A 13,326-nucleotide genomic window follows, 5' to 3' on the forward strand; every position below is an offset into this window, starting at 1 on the left:
CCTCCCCACTCATCGCTCCTCCCCACCCCAGGCTCACTTAATTAACTCTTGTTTCTCTCTGTTATTTCTAGAGAGATAATATCACTTTCCCATTTGGTATTTAAAGATGTTCAAACTTGGCCTTTTCATATCTCTCCAGTCTTTTTACCCTTTACTCTTTTCTACACATTCTATGATCTAGCTATTCTGACATTCCATCTCTTTCTCTGTGCCCTACATTTGCTATCCTTCCTGCCTGAAATACTATCCCTTCTTACCTCCACCTCTTGGTTTTCCCTTTTCACCTCTGCCTGATTTCCTTGAGAATCGAGTTATTTAGAAGACTTTTCCTAGTCTCCCCAGCTGTTAGTGATTTCCCATCCAAGGTTGCTTTGTGTTTGCTTTGTTATGTGTCTTGTATATGCCTATATAGTTACGTGCTGTTTCCCTGTTAAAATACAAACTTCTTGAGCACAAAGATTGCTCTGCTTTTGTCTTTGTAGCTCTAGTCCTTATCACAGTGCTTGTCACATTGTTAGCACCATAAATTTTTGTTGATTGATTGATAATTATTTTCTTTAGAAGGTTAGCCAGTGTAAATCAGTCAATAGAAGAAGACCAAGAGCCTAGGAACCACCTCAGCCAAACAGCACTTGATCTTGCTAAGCAGAGCTATGGCATCCTACAATAGTGTTGTTCTGAATAAAAACTCATTTGTAAAATCTTTCAGAGGAGGGTGATAAGAGAATGCATGAACTGTGTTATCTCATAAAATAATGAAATGTGGTAGAGGAAGAACAAGTTTAAAGAAACTGATATGAAGACAAATGATAAAAACTAAGACTTCTCCAACGAAATATTTTGTTAATAAATGACAGTAGCAGCATTATATGTGGACTAACATTACAGTCTCCAGTATACTGCATGAGGTAGTAGAAATTGCCTTAAAGAAAATAGATAAGAAAAACAGCTGGATTAGACCAAATATGTACTAGAAGTCTGTGTTGTACACAGCACAATTTTAGGCCACTGAGGGATGCTGACTGTTAGAGGAAGCAGACTGGTCATGTCACAGTAGTGAGGGATTATTAATGGCCAATAATAGCTAAATAACATTATATAATGCCTACTAGGCACCAGGCACTATGCTAAATTTTTTATAATTATTATCTCTTTTAATCCTCACAACCACCCTGTGAGGTAGGTGCTATTGTTATCCCCATTTTCCAGACATGGAAAAGGAAGCAAATAGAGGTTAGATGATTTGCCCAGGGTCGTAGAACTAAGTAACTATCTGAGGCTGGATTTGAATTCAGATCTTCCTGACTCCAGGCCCAGCATATTCTATTCATTTCATCTCCTAGCTACCTTGGCCAACTGCATGCAGAACTGGTATCTACATAATGACGAGGTAGAGCCCCAGCACAGCAACTTGTGAAGGGTTTATGGGAGGACATGATTATTAGTCATTCTCAATGAGATGGTATGGGTTGATTGTGATTTGCTTCTTTGGAGAGATTAACCAGATTTATGAGATCAAGGAATTTTGGAAATGCTAAAGGGTCTCTCTCCCCACCCCTCTTTGGCATGTAGAAATGTCCATAATAACCTAAGGAGATTTCATTTTAAACAAGCATGTCTACCATAAACTGCAGATATGTAATCAGTTTTCTTATTTTCTGATACTAACTTGTATTTCAACTAAAATAGACAGAGTATGACATATGTAGTGTGAGCAAGCACATGTATGTGAACTGCATCTAGACATACAGCTATTTCTGAATTGTATTCATTAGCTTTTTCCAGTAGCTAGTCACACTAAGTCAATTTTATATAACACTTTTTAGCAAGATAGAGAATGTTACTTAAATTAATGAATATCTTTTCTAATAGAACTACAGACAGAACTGCAAGTACATTAGTACAGCAGACTAGACAGTAGCCAGTGATGAACCCTTTGGTTACTCATGAAAAATTACTAAAAATAGTTTTTCCATGCTTATGACTATTAGCCTAAATTTGTTTTTTATCCATAATACATCTTTTTTTTTTCAGGTTGCAGAAATAACAGAAGAATTAGCTACGCTTCCTAAAAGGGCTCAACTGGCTGCTGCTTTTATTACATATCTTTCTGCTGCTCCTGAGGGTCAGAGAAAAGCAAGTTTGGATGAATGGACAAAGGCAGCTGGTCTTGAAAGTGAGCTTTTGGTTATCTCTAATGTTGAAAAAAGATTACCTGTGAAAAAAAGTTGGTCTTTTGATAGCTTTTGTACTTTAAAAAATTTTATTACATTTTTTTCCCTTTCCATTATATATCTGAATCTACATTGTATGGCACATCATTATAATGAGATCCTATAATGCTGAATTGAGATTATTTAATTATTTTTGCCTTTACTTATCTGATCCATCCTTCTCAATCTCCTTTGCTGTTTAATCATCCATGTCTGTTCCCATCTGTGAGTAAATCAGAAGGCACTATCCTGAGTCCTCTTCTTGTGTCTTTCTCTTAATGAGCCATGGATCTAATTATCTCTATGGAGATGATTTCCAGATCTATATGTCCAGCCTTAGTCTCTGTTGAATATTATTCTTATATCATCAGCTACCTATTTGGCTTTTTAGCCTTGACATTATGTAGGTATATCAACCTCAACAACATCCAAAACAGAACTCATTAGTTTTCCTCCAAAATGCATTCTTCCAAACTTCCATATTTTTGTTGTGGGTTCCACTATCCTTATGTTTACTCATCCTAGAAATCATCTTTTATTCATCACTCTCGCTCAGCCCATGTGTCCAAAAAGTTCCTGAATCTTGTCAATCCTACTTCTATAACATAATTCACATTCCTTCCTTTCTTTCTATTTACATGGCCACCATATTGGTTTAGGCCCTTTCCATTTTTTGCCTGGACTTTTGCAGCCTCCTCCAAGTTTTTTTCCCTACCTCAAGTCTCTCTGCTCTTTAATACATCCTCCCAACAACTATCAATGTAACATTCTCAAGGAAAATGATCAAGTCACTCCCTTGCTCCATCCCATTGCACTATGCTAAGTGCTCTGCCTGAACCTCCTGGGGAAAGAAGAGAGACATCATTCTATTAGAAACCAGTTTCCTGCTTTTGAGTAAGGGGAGAAAATGCTATTCAATCATGCCAGTTCTTATTGCTGTCTAGTCTCTTGACTCCTTCTGGAGGAAGAGAAACACCACTCCATTGAGCACTAGACTCCTTCCTTTTAGGGGAGAGGAGGAAGGCCATTTCATCAAATCTTTAGCCTGGTCTCCAGTCTTGGGGGGGAAAGGGAATTACAGTATTCCTTGAGCTCCGAGCTCAGTATGTCCAAAACTGAACTCATTAGCTTTCCTCATAACCAGCCCCCTTCCTTCTCTCCCCCCCCCCCCCCCCCTCCCCGTTATGTAGAGGATAACACCATCCCTCAGGCTTGCAACCTAGGAGTCACTTTGAACTCCTCACTCTATCTTAACCACCTTATACTGGAAGCCTTCCCCAAACCCTCTTAATTCTAGTGCCTTTCCTCTGTTAATTACTTTCTATTTATCCAGCATGTATGTAACTTGCTTTGTTTATATTTGTTTGCACGTTATCTCCCCCATTAGATTGTAAGCTTCTTGTGGTCAGAGACTGTCTTTTGCCTCTTTTTTTATCCCTACATCTAAGCACAGTGCCCAGCACAAAGAAGGTGCTTAATCCAAGCACCCATCACCTTCTCAGTATTATGTAAGGCACTAAGAAGACTCTATTCTTAGGCCAAACTCCCATGGGCAATGAAAATCTATCTAAACTCATTGCTCAGTGATTAACAAACTCCCCCTTGGTCATACCTTTCCTATCCCAGTGACTTTGGACTCCTGATGGTTGTCATTCAAACCCCATTCTCTGTTCCCTATTGCCCAATCCCTTATTACCATTCCCCTTAACCCAATCTAACCCTACCTCTCAGCCCATGTCTCACTCTGAAGTTACCCATCCCTTCCACTGTGCTCTCTGGAATACCTGTTCTATGGTCAACACACTTACTTTCATGTTAAATCTTTTCTTTTCCCACTCCTTCCATTTCTTTTTTGACTTTCTCTTGATTATGCAGCCTCCTTGGCCTCAACTGACTGATTGAGGTAGGGGTGTTGTTCCCCATTGCTGCCTCCTGGTTCTGCCTCTACACCGATTCTCAGTAACCTTTTTTTCTTTGAGGTTCACTCAATCCATGTATATTTCCTCAGGTACCCTAATCTTACAGTTCCTTAATTTATTAATTTCACATTATTCACTCCTACACCTCACTTCAGCCAAATACAAAGATGGTCGTACCTTTGATCTTGCTGTTACCTACAAATGTACCACTTCCATATCCATGAACTCAGAAATATCCTTGTCTGATTACAATATTGTCATTCTACTTTTGCCTATGCCTTGCAACCCCATACCTTGTTCTTCATCCACACTGGGATTTCCAGTCTCTCAGCCTCTCAGTTCTTTCCCAAGCCATCACCCCTTCAGTAGCTACATTGTTCCCCTTCTTCATCTTGACCCTTTGGAGAACCACTTCAACTCTAGATTTTCCTCTTCTTTTGATTCCCTTTCTCTCTCATCCTATCAAAGAACTTGCCCTGCCCAACTTTACCCTTAGATGATTCCCACCATCTGTCTCCTTTGTTCATACTAAAATGCTGCTGAACAGAACTAGAGGAAAACAAAACTGTGCTGCCTGGGTCTGCTGCCTGTTTGTTATATAATCAGATGGGTCCTTGCTGCTGCAAAACTTTCTCGCTATCTCACTTTTTAAAAAATTTAGTAGCATATAATTTATTTTATTTTATTTTTTTTAATTTTTATTTTTAACATGTGTTTTTAAAACTTTGGGTTACAAATTTTCTCCCTTCCTCCCTCCCCACCCACCCTCATTGAAAAGGCAAGCATCTCGATACAGGTTATAGATGTTTAGTCATGCAAAACACTTCCATAGTAGTCCTGTTGTGAAAAACTAGGTATATTTCCCTTCATCCTCTCTTACCCCCCATTTATTCTATTCTCTCTTTTGACCCTGTCCCTCCTCAGAAGTGTTTGCTTTTGATTATCCCCTCCCTCAGTCTGCCCCCCCCATCAACCCTCTGCTCTCTTGTCCCCTTCCCCCCTTATTTTCCTGTAGGGTAAGATAGATTTCCATACCCCATTGTGTATGTTATTCCCTCCTTAAGCCAAATCCTATGAGAATAAAATTCACTCATTCCCTCTCACCTTCCCCCATTTCCCCTCCACTGTAAAAGCCTTTTCTTGTCTGTTTCATGTGAGATATTTTACCTCATTCTACTTCTCCCTTTCTCCTTCTCCCAGTATAATCTTCTCCCACTCCTTAATTTTATCTTCCAGATATCACCCCTTCATCTTCAACTCACTGTGACCTCTATCTATCAATCTATACAAACTTAAAATTTTTTTCCCTCCAACTACCCTACTACTGACAAAGGACTCATGAGTTACAAATATCATCTTTCCCTGCAGGAATGTAAACAGTTCAACCTTAATAAGTCTCTTATGATTTCTCTTTCCTGTTTACTTCTTCCATGTTTCACTTGAGTCTTGTATTTGAAGGTCAGATTTTCTGTTCAGCTCTGGTCTTTTCCACAGGAATGCTTGAAAGTCCCCTATTTCATTGAATGACCATTTTTTACCCTGAAGAATTATATTCAGTTTTGCTGGGTAGGTGATTGTAGGTTTTAGTCCTAACTCCTTTGCCCTCTGGAATACCATACTGCATGCCCTCTGGACCCTTAATGTAGAAGCTGCTGAATCTTGTGTTACCCTGATTGTGTTTCCACAATACTGGAATTGTTTCCTTCTGGCTGCTTGCACTATCTTCTCCTTGACCTGGGAATTCTGGAATTTGGCTATAACATTCCTAGGAGTTTTCCTTTGGGGATCTCTTTTAGGAGGTGATCGGTGGATTCTTTCAATTTCTATTTTGCCCTCTGTTTCTAAAATATTAGGGCAGTTTTCCTTGATAATTTCTTGAAAGATGATGTCTAGGCTCTTTTTTTGATCATGGCTTTCAGATAGTCCAATAATTTTAAAATTATCTCTCCTAAATCTATTTTCCAGGTCAGTTGTTTTTCCAGTGAGATATTTCACATTCTCTTCTATTTTTTCATTCTTTTGGATTTGTTTTACAGTGTCTTGATTTCTCACAAAGTCACTAGCTTCCAATTGCTCTATTCTAATTTTTAAGGAAGTATTTTCTTCAGTAATCTTTTGGACTTCCTTTTCCATTTGGCCAATTTTGCTTTTTAGGGCATTCTTCTCCTCATTGGCTTTTTGGACCTCTTTTGCCATTTGGGTTAGGCTATTTTTTAAGGTGTTATTTTCTTTAGTATTTTTTTGGGTCTCCTTTAGCATCACTCTCAGTTTTTCCTCTACTTTTCTTACTTGCTTCTCAGAATCCTTTTTGAGCTCTTCCATGGCTTGGTACCAATTCATATTTTTCTTGGAGGCTTTGGATGTAGGAGCTTTGGCTTCATTGTCTTCTTCTGGTTGTATGTTTTGGTCTTCTTTGTCATCAAAATAAGACAATATAGTCTAACTCTTTTTGTGCTGCTTGTTCATGATCCTGGCCAATTACTTGAGTTATAAACTCTTTGTTAAGGTAGGAGTCTGTTTACAGTGTGGAGAATGTACTGTCCCAAGCTTCAGGGGTTTTGTGCAGCTGTTTTCAGAGATACTTCTAGGGACCTGTAAATTTTCAGTTCTTCCAAAGTACTGTGATCAAGGATGAGGTGTTTACTCCTTTCCTGGCCAGTGCTCTGGTTTATGAGCATTCATTTCTATCTTGGAACTGTGAGGAGGGTTTCCTCTCCACAGCCACTAGAAGCTCCACCACGCCAGCGCTCCTCCTCGCCCCAGGACCACCACCTAGCACTGTGACCTAGATCCAAGCACGGGCAAAGCAAGAGAATCCTGCACCAGCAGAGAGATCCCTGCAATCTCTCTGTGATCAGCCACTCAATTCCCTCTTGTCTGTGGGCCGGAAGCTCAGGAGGCAGTTGCTGCCCCAGGCTGAGCTTGGGGACTGGAGCACAGACCTCTGGCTTCTCTCTCTCACCGCAGACTCAGACTTTTCCCACTGACCTTCTAAGTTGTCTTTGGCATTTGTGGGTTGAGAAGTCTGAAAACTGCCACAGCTGTGTGCAGTTCAGTACTCTGGGGCCTACTTCAGGGTCTCTGAGGCTTGCGCGCCCACACCAAACTGCACTCCTCTCCTTGCCTGGTGCGATGTACCTTTCCGATCAACCATCCAGGCTGTCTTGGACTGGAAATTTGTTTCACTCTGTCTTTTTGTGGGTTCTGCTGCTTTAGAATTTGTTTAGAGCCATTTTTTATAGGTATTTGGAGGAGTTTGGGGGAGAGCTCAAGCAAGTCACTGCTTTTCTCTGCCATCTTGGCTCCGCCCCTCACTATCTCTTCACAGCAGCTCTTACAAACCTTTACATCCCACCTCAAGTCCCCCATCCTTTTCCCTTTCCCCATTTTCAGTGGAGAACTTTATATTTTACTGGAAAATTGAGGCCATTCGTCAAGAACTCTCTCTTCTCCCTCCTCCTTGTCTCATATCACTCAGATGCCTTCTGCCACTTTCTCCTTCATTGCTATATGACGTGAAGAGGTAGCCCTTCTCTTTGCCAAGATAAACCACTCTATACATATCATTCTATCTTCTCTTCCCCAGCAGATTTCCCCCTCTATCAACCTCATTCTCTCATTTATCTTCAATCTCTCTCTACTAGCTTCTTCCCTACTGTCTATTACCATTTTTATATTTCCCAATCCTCAAAAAACTCTCACTTGATCCATCTGTCCCCTCCAGCTATTGTCCTCCCTTTGTGGCTAAACTCCCTGAGAAGGCCATTGAAAAGAGGTGCCTATACTTCCTTTCTTCTCACTCTTAACTTTTGTGGTCTGACTGTTGACCTCATCATAAAACCTGTATTGCTTTCCTTAAAGTTACCAATGATCTCTTAATTGCCAAATCTAATTGCATTTTCTTAGTCTTCTTCTTTCTTGACCTCTCTACAGCCTTTGACACTGTCAATCACTCTCTTCTTGATACTTTCTTCTTTCTAGGTTTTCATGCACAATTTTCTCCTGGTTCTCCTCTTACCTATCTGACCATTCCTTCTCAGCCTCCTTTGCTAGATCTTCATCCTGATCTCACCCAATAATCATGGTTGCCTCACTATTTCACTTGGTGATCTCATTGGCTCCTGTGGAATTAATAGTCATATGTATCATTATGATTATCAGATTTGTCTACCCCTAACCTTTCTGCCAACTTCCATTCTTGCATCTTCAACTGCCTGTTGGGCATTTTGAACAAATGTCTTATAGCATCTTAAACTCAGCATGGACAGAAAATTCTGGGAAGATGGTGGAGTAGGTCAGAAAATTTCAAGCTCTAAAGATTTTCTTCCACAAGAGATAAAATAGTGCCTTAGGGTGAACATAGAGCAGTGAAAATAAACAAGAATAGGGGAAGAACAGAGGTCCTCCTGGGACAATTGGAGAAGATTTGGAGAAAACTCCCAGGACCAGGTTTCCTCCCTGTGAAGAGTAAACACCTCTAGGCTAGGGACCACTTAAACAAGAGGCAAGCCCTCGGGTTAGCTGGGTTGGGAGGCTGCCTTAGCCTCAGCCACAGGAACTTTTACCTTTGAGACAAGTGAGGGAAGTTAGGCCTCTGAGCTGAGGAAGATCAAGGGAACTTCTGCTGACAAGGAATACCAGATCCAGCTGTGCTGTGGAGACATGGTGGTGGTGAGAAGGAATCAGCACACACCTGGTGAATGCAGAAGCAGTGGGGTGGGGATGCTGCTGGCTATGGGCACTTACAGGAGGCTAGAGATCATGGTTTGAGTTCAGGGTCATAGGGGAGAACTGAAGAGGATCTGAGGCCAGAGGTACCATCCCCCATACCCCAAGACTAGAAGTGATTATAAAAACTAAACTATTACAAAGAAATGCATAGGCAAAGGAGAAAGAATCCAACCATAAAGAGCTACTGTGGGAATAAAGAACACTGGGGTTCTCACTGGGGTGAGGGAATAGGTTAAAAGGGGGATATGGAAGAATTTTCAGATTAGTGGGAATGGGACGGTAAAGGAGGGGTTCTTGGGAGCACCAGGGAAGGATCTTTAGAGGGGAGGGTGAGAGAATAGGTCAAAGAGGTATACAAAAGGGTGTTCTGATTTATGGGAAGGGGAGGATAAAAGAGGGATTGTTGTAGGGGGGTAAGTTAAGTAATAGGAGGGCAAGGTAGTGGGTAGAAAAAAAGCAGTAGGTCAAAGGGGCATATAAAAGGGTGTTTAAATTTATGGGAATGGGAAGATAAGGGAGGGATCACTGGATGGGGGGATAGGTCAGGTAATGGGAGGGCAAGGTAGCAGACAGAAGTAAAGTAGAGGAGTTAGGAGAGATAGGAAAAAAGAGATATACCCAAGCATAAAAACAAAGATCAGGAGTAGAATCTCTTAGGGAAAGTATATGTCTGTATATGTATGTGTGTATGTATGTATATATGTAAGGATGTATATATATGTATACATATGTATATATCATCTATATATAAATATATCCACGCTTAATTGTAACCTCTGGGTTGGGGGTTAAGGGAAGGAAGGGGGAAAAAAGAACAAAGTAAAAAATGTACAGCAGAGAACAAAAGAAAACCTACAAGGAAACAAAGAAAAGATGGACAATTTTCAGCATAACATGCGATATGTAATATATAGGCTTTCTTTAAATGGAAAGTTATTGCTATGTATTCTGAATCCTCTCCTGTGTTCTGCTGTGCACATGACATGTTTTTTTCTTTTCTTAAGTTTATAATATGTTTCTTTTTCTTTTCTTAGCATGTATTTTAAGTTTTAGTATTTGTCTAAAATAAAAAGATTTTAAAAAATCAACATGTCCAAAACTGAAATCATATTTCTCTCCTAAACCCTTCCTGTCATTTAAAGCTCTAGACCCCACTATATACTCTGTAATCCGGTGACACTGGCATCCTTGTTCTTCTTCATTTGCCAAACTTTCTACAATAGCATCTCCCACCCACCCCATCCCTACCAGTTGCTAACATATCCTATGCAAGATTGCCTTGTATTTGTTTTCTACCTGATTATTAATGTACATGCTGCTGCTCTAATAGAACGTAAACTTTTTGAGGGCAAGGACTGTTTACTTTTTTTCTCTATATTTTCAGTGCCTACCACAGTGTCTGGCTCTTAATGGGTGCTTAATAAATGCTAGTTGAGTACTTTTTTGATTTCCCTATAGTACCTGTGGCAAAGGATAATTGTGAGGATCAAATGAGATGGCATATGTAAAGTACCTTGCAAACCGTAAAGCGTTATGTCAGTGTCAGATATTATTAAATTATTAAATACTCTAAACAATTCAAATTTTACATATTTTTATGTGATGTTTAGAACTACCAGCAAATGCAAGGCTCCCCCACCTTCTAAATTAAAGATTGGAATTGGATTTCAGGAAACAGTTGATGACTATGCTTAGAGCTTTTTGAGAACAGAAATGTTTTGTAGATATGGATATACAATCTTAATTTATATGATTCCTTTTTTGTACTTCTGGGTTTCAAAATGCAGATTCAAAAGAAATCTATTTTGTATTTTTAATATTTTTGCCTAATTATTTGCTCAATAAGCAGTTATGTTATTAGAACTCTTTCATTCCTTCATTTAAGGTTGCTTTATTATCTTCTCAACTATAGTATGAGGTAATTTTCATGAATTATAATTGTTATTTTTAACTTTGCAGAATTCAATTTGAGAAGATTTCTTTGTACTGAGAGTGAGCAACTAATTTGGAAAAGTGAAGGCCTACCTTCAGATGACCTTTCAATAGAAAATGCTCTTGTTATCTTGCAGGTAATTAATTCATTTTGTTTTTCTTTAAAAGTATCTTCTTAGTACCCTTATTATAGGTCTTAACCCCCTTTCACAACATTACCACACATTTTCTTTAGAGTTTGTGTTTTCATTATTAACATCTCAGTACATAAAGTCACCTCCCATCCCACTTCTGGGAGTGAGGGGGAAACAAATGAAGAAAACAAACTCGCAAGTGGATTTTATTATAAAACCAACTTTTTCTAACCAATTATTTTTCAGACACTACTTTAAATTATTAAATGAATACAACCAAAAATTTTGTACCATTTTTTCTTTGTATTGGTATTTATAAATCTAAATGACCTTGTCATCTTGATAATAAAAGATTAAAAATTGAATTTTCTAGTAAATTGAAAGTTAAAGCATTCTGTGGCACAACAGATCCCATATTTCTTCTATCATGTCCTTTGTTAATATCAGATATTGTCTTTGATTTTTTTTTAAATCCATAATTGCAGTTCCACTCTTTATGTAGTCACTCTTCCTTCCCTAGGTAGGCAGATGAGAGGAGCCAAATTTTGGGATCTTGGCCCAAAAGGACAATGAAAATCCTGGGAACTGATATTATTCATGATGATTTTTCTGTTTTCTCAAAGTCATTGTTTGCAAAATGAAAATTTAGCTGAAATCTAAAAATGAAAAAAAATACTAAAAATCATATGGCATTTTAAAATACCATATGCAACATTAAGATGAACCAATCTTACATTTTTTATCATTGACTGCTTTCTTTTTTCTGGGTATAGTTGTACTAGATAGGTGGGAGTTATTCCTCTGGAACAATTTCCTAAATTTTTCTTCTTCTGAATGCACTTTTCCATTCTCTAGTGTTGATCTGTGCTTTCTTTTTCCCTTTCTTGTGTCTTCTTTTCTGGCCTCCATTGTCCCCTAAGTTTAAAACTACATGAGAGAATAACAGAAAGAGAGATAAAATGCAGGGGTGGGGAATTTGTGGCCTTGAGGCCACACGTGGCCCTCTAGGTCCTCAAGTGTGGCCCTTTGACTGAATCCAAACTTCACAGAGCAAATCCTCTTCATAAAAAGATTTGTTCTGTAAAATTTAGACTCATTCAGAAGGCTGCACCCAAGGACCAAGAGGTTCACACATGGCCTCAAGTCTGCAGGTTCCTCACCCCTGTCTAGTGACTTAAATGCTTTCTAGTTGGTAATATGTAAATCTTGGAAGCTTTGAAGACCAGCCTCCCAACAGGTTCTTGTTTTGCATGTTTATCACTGTTGGTTTAATTGGTTATACTTTTAGTTATTACAAATGGCTTACAGAATATAACTTCCTTATTGATGAATGTACAATTATACTTATATTCTGATTTTGATTCCTCGTTAGCTTGTATTCAACAAGCATTTCTCTTCATCATCATTCAGACCAGAAAGATAAATTCTTTCCACACTAGAAAATTGTGTGCTTTTTGTTATCTGTTATTTGTTTCTGTACTATCCTTAAAGTATGATGAGTTCTTTTTCCTTTTCAGCAATCCTAGAAAATACTCACTTGTAATTTTAAGAAACATTTTTATGTACTTCCTTTGTTATCCCATAACAAAGTATGTAAGAGATTAACCTGTAGAAAATGTTATTTATTAACTAGGATATGGAATAATTTGCTTTTATTATTTAATTGCTGGGAACATATAACCTAATTGGAATCACTTTTCTTGATGAGGACATAGATAACTTTTTAAAGCTTTATTTTTATTCTTTTAATTATATTGATTTAAGCTATCAAATATGTATTTTATATTTATTACCATAAATGACTTTACACCATTTGTTTACAGTTGTTCAGCTTAACGATTTTGGGGAATTTATTAAGGTGACTAGTTATTTTATTGATAAAAGTTTGTAAATGAAATAAGAGGAATTTCATTGAAATAAATTTCATTTTAATATCAAAAATCTAGTTCTAAACTCTAGTCTAGAATGGTTTTATACTGTGCAGTAGGCAAAGCTATGGTTTTAAATCAAAGAGGCATTTTTAGGCATAAACTTGCAAGTACTATATGAAATATTGAAAATGTTTTCTTTGTTATGTAAGTAATCTTTGCCTATTTTTGTTTTACTGCATCAGATCATTGCTTTGAAATCATGGGTAAGAATGATTTTTTTAAAACTCTAGTTGCTTTTGTGTTTAACCAAAGATGTGGTAGATTTGATAACATGCTAATGAATACTAGTATGAAACTAGTTAAAAAATATACTGTAGCATCATAGAGTTACGAAGTTAATATGCTTGTATGAAAAGAACTAATATTTATGTTGGAGTAATAACAAGTGAAGCCTTCAGGAAGTAATATCTGGGAGCTGGATTCAGGGAGCATCGTTATTTATTTTTGGCAAGTTTTTAATGATTAA

General features: G+C 38.1%; 1 protein-coding gene across 3 annotated transcripts in view; it reads left to right on the plus strand.

Annotated features, from left to right (window-relative positions):
• The window catches only part of DYNC2H1 (dynein cytoplasmic 2 heavy chain 1), a 363,910-nt gene that overhangs the window by 159,655 nt on the left and 190,929 nt on the right, over positions 1-13,326 (plus strand). For all 3 annotated transcript variants that reach the window (XM_027849539.1, XM_027849541.1, XM_027849540.1), the window contains exons 62-63: positions 2,035-2,176; positions 10,823-10,932. In XM_027849539.1, the coding sequence (XP_027705340.1) occupies positions 2,035-2,176; positions 10,823-10,932 (252 nt within the window). The remainder of the gene's footprint in view (positions 1-2,034; positions 2,177-10,822; positions 10,933-13,326) is intronic.

The sequence above is a fragment of the Vombatus ursinus genome, unplaced genomic scaffold, assembly GCF_900497805.2.
Source record: "Vombatus ursinus unplaced genomic scaffold, bare-nosed wombat genome assembly UNPS02007612.1, whole genome shotgun sequence".
NCBI classification, from domain to species: Eukaryota; Metazoa; Chordata; class Mammalia; order Diprotodontia; family Vombatidae; genus Vombatus; species Vombatus ursinus.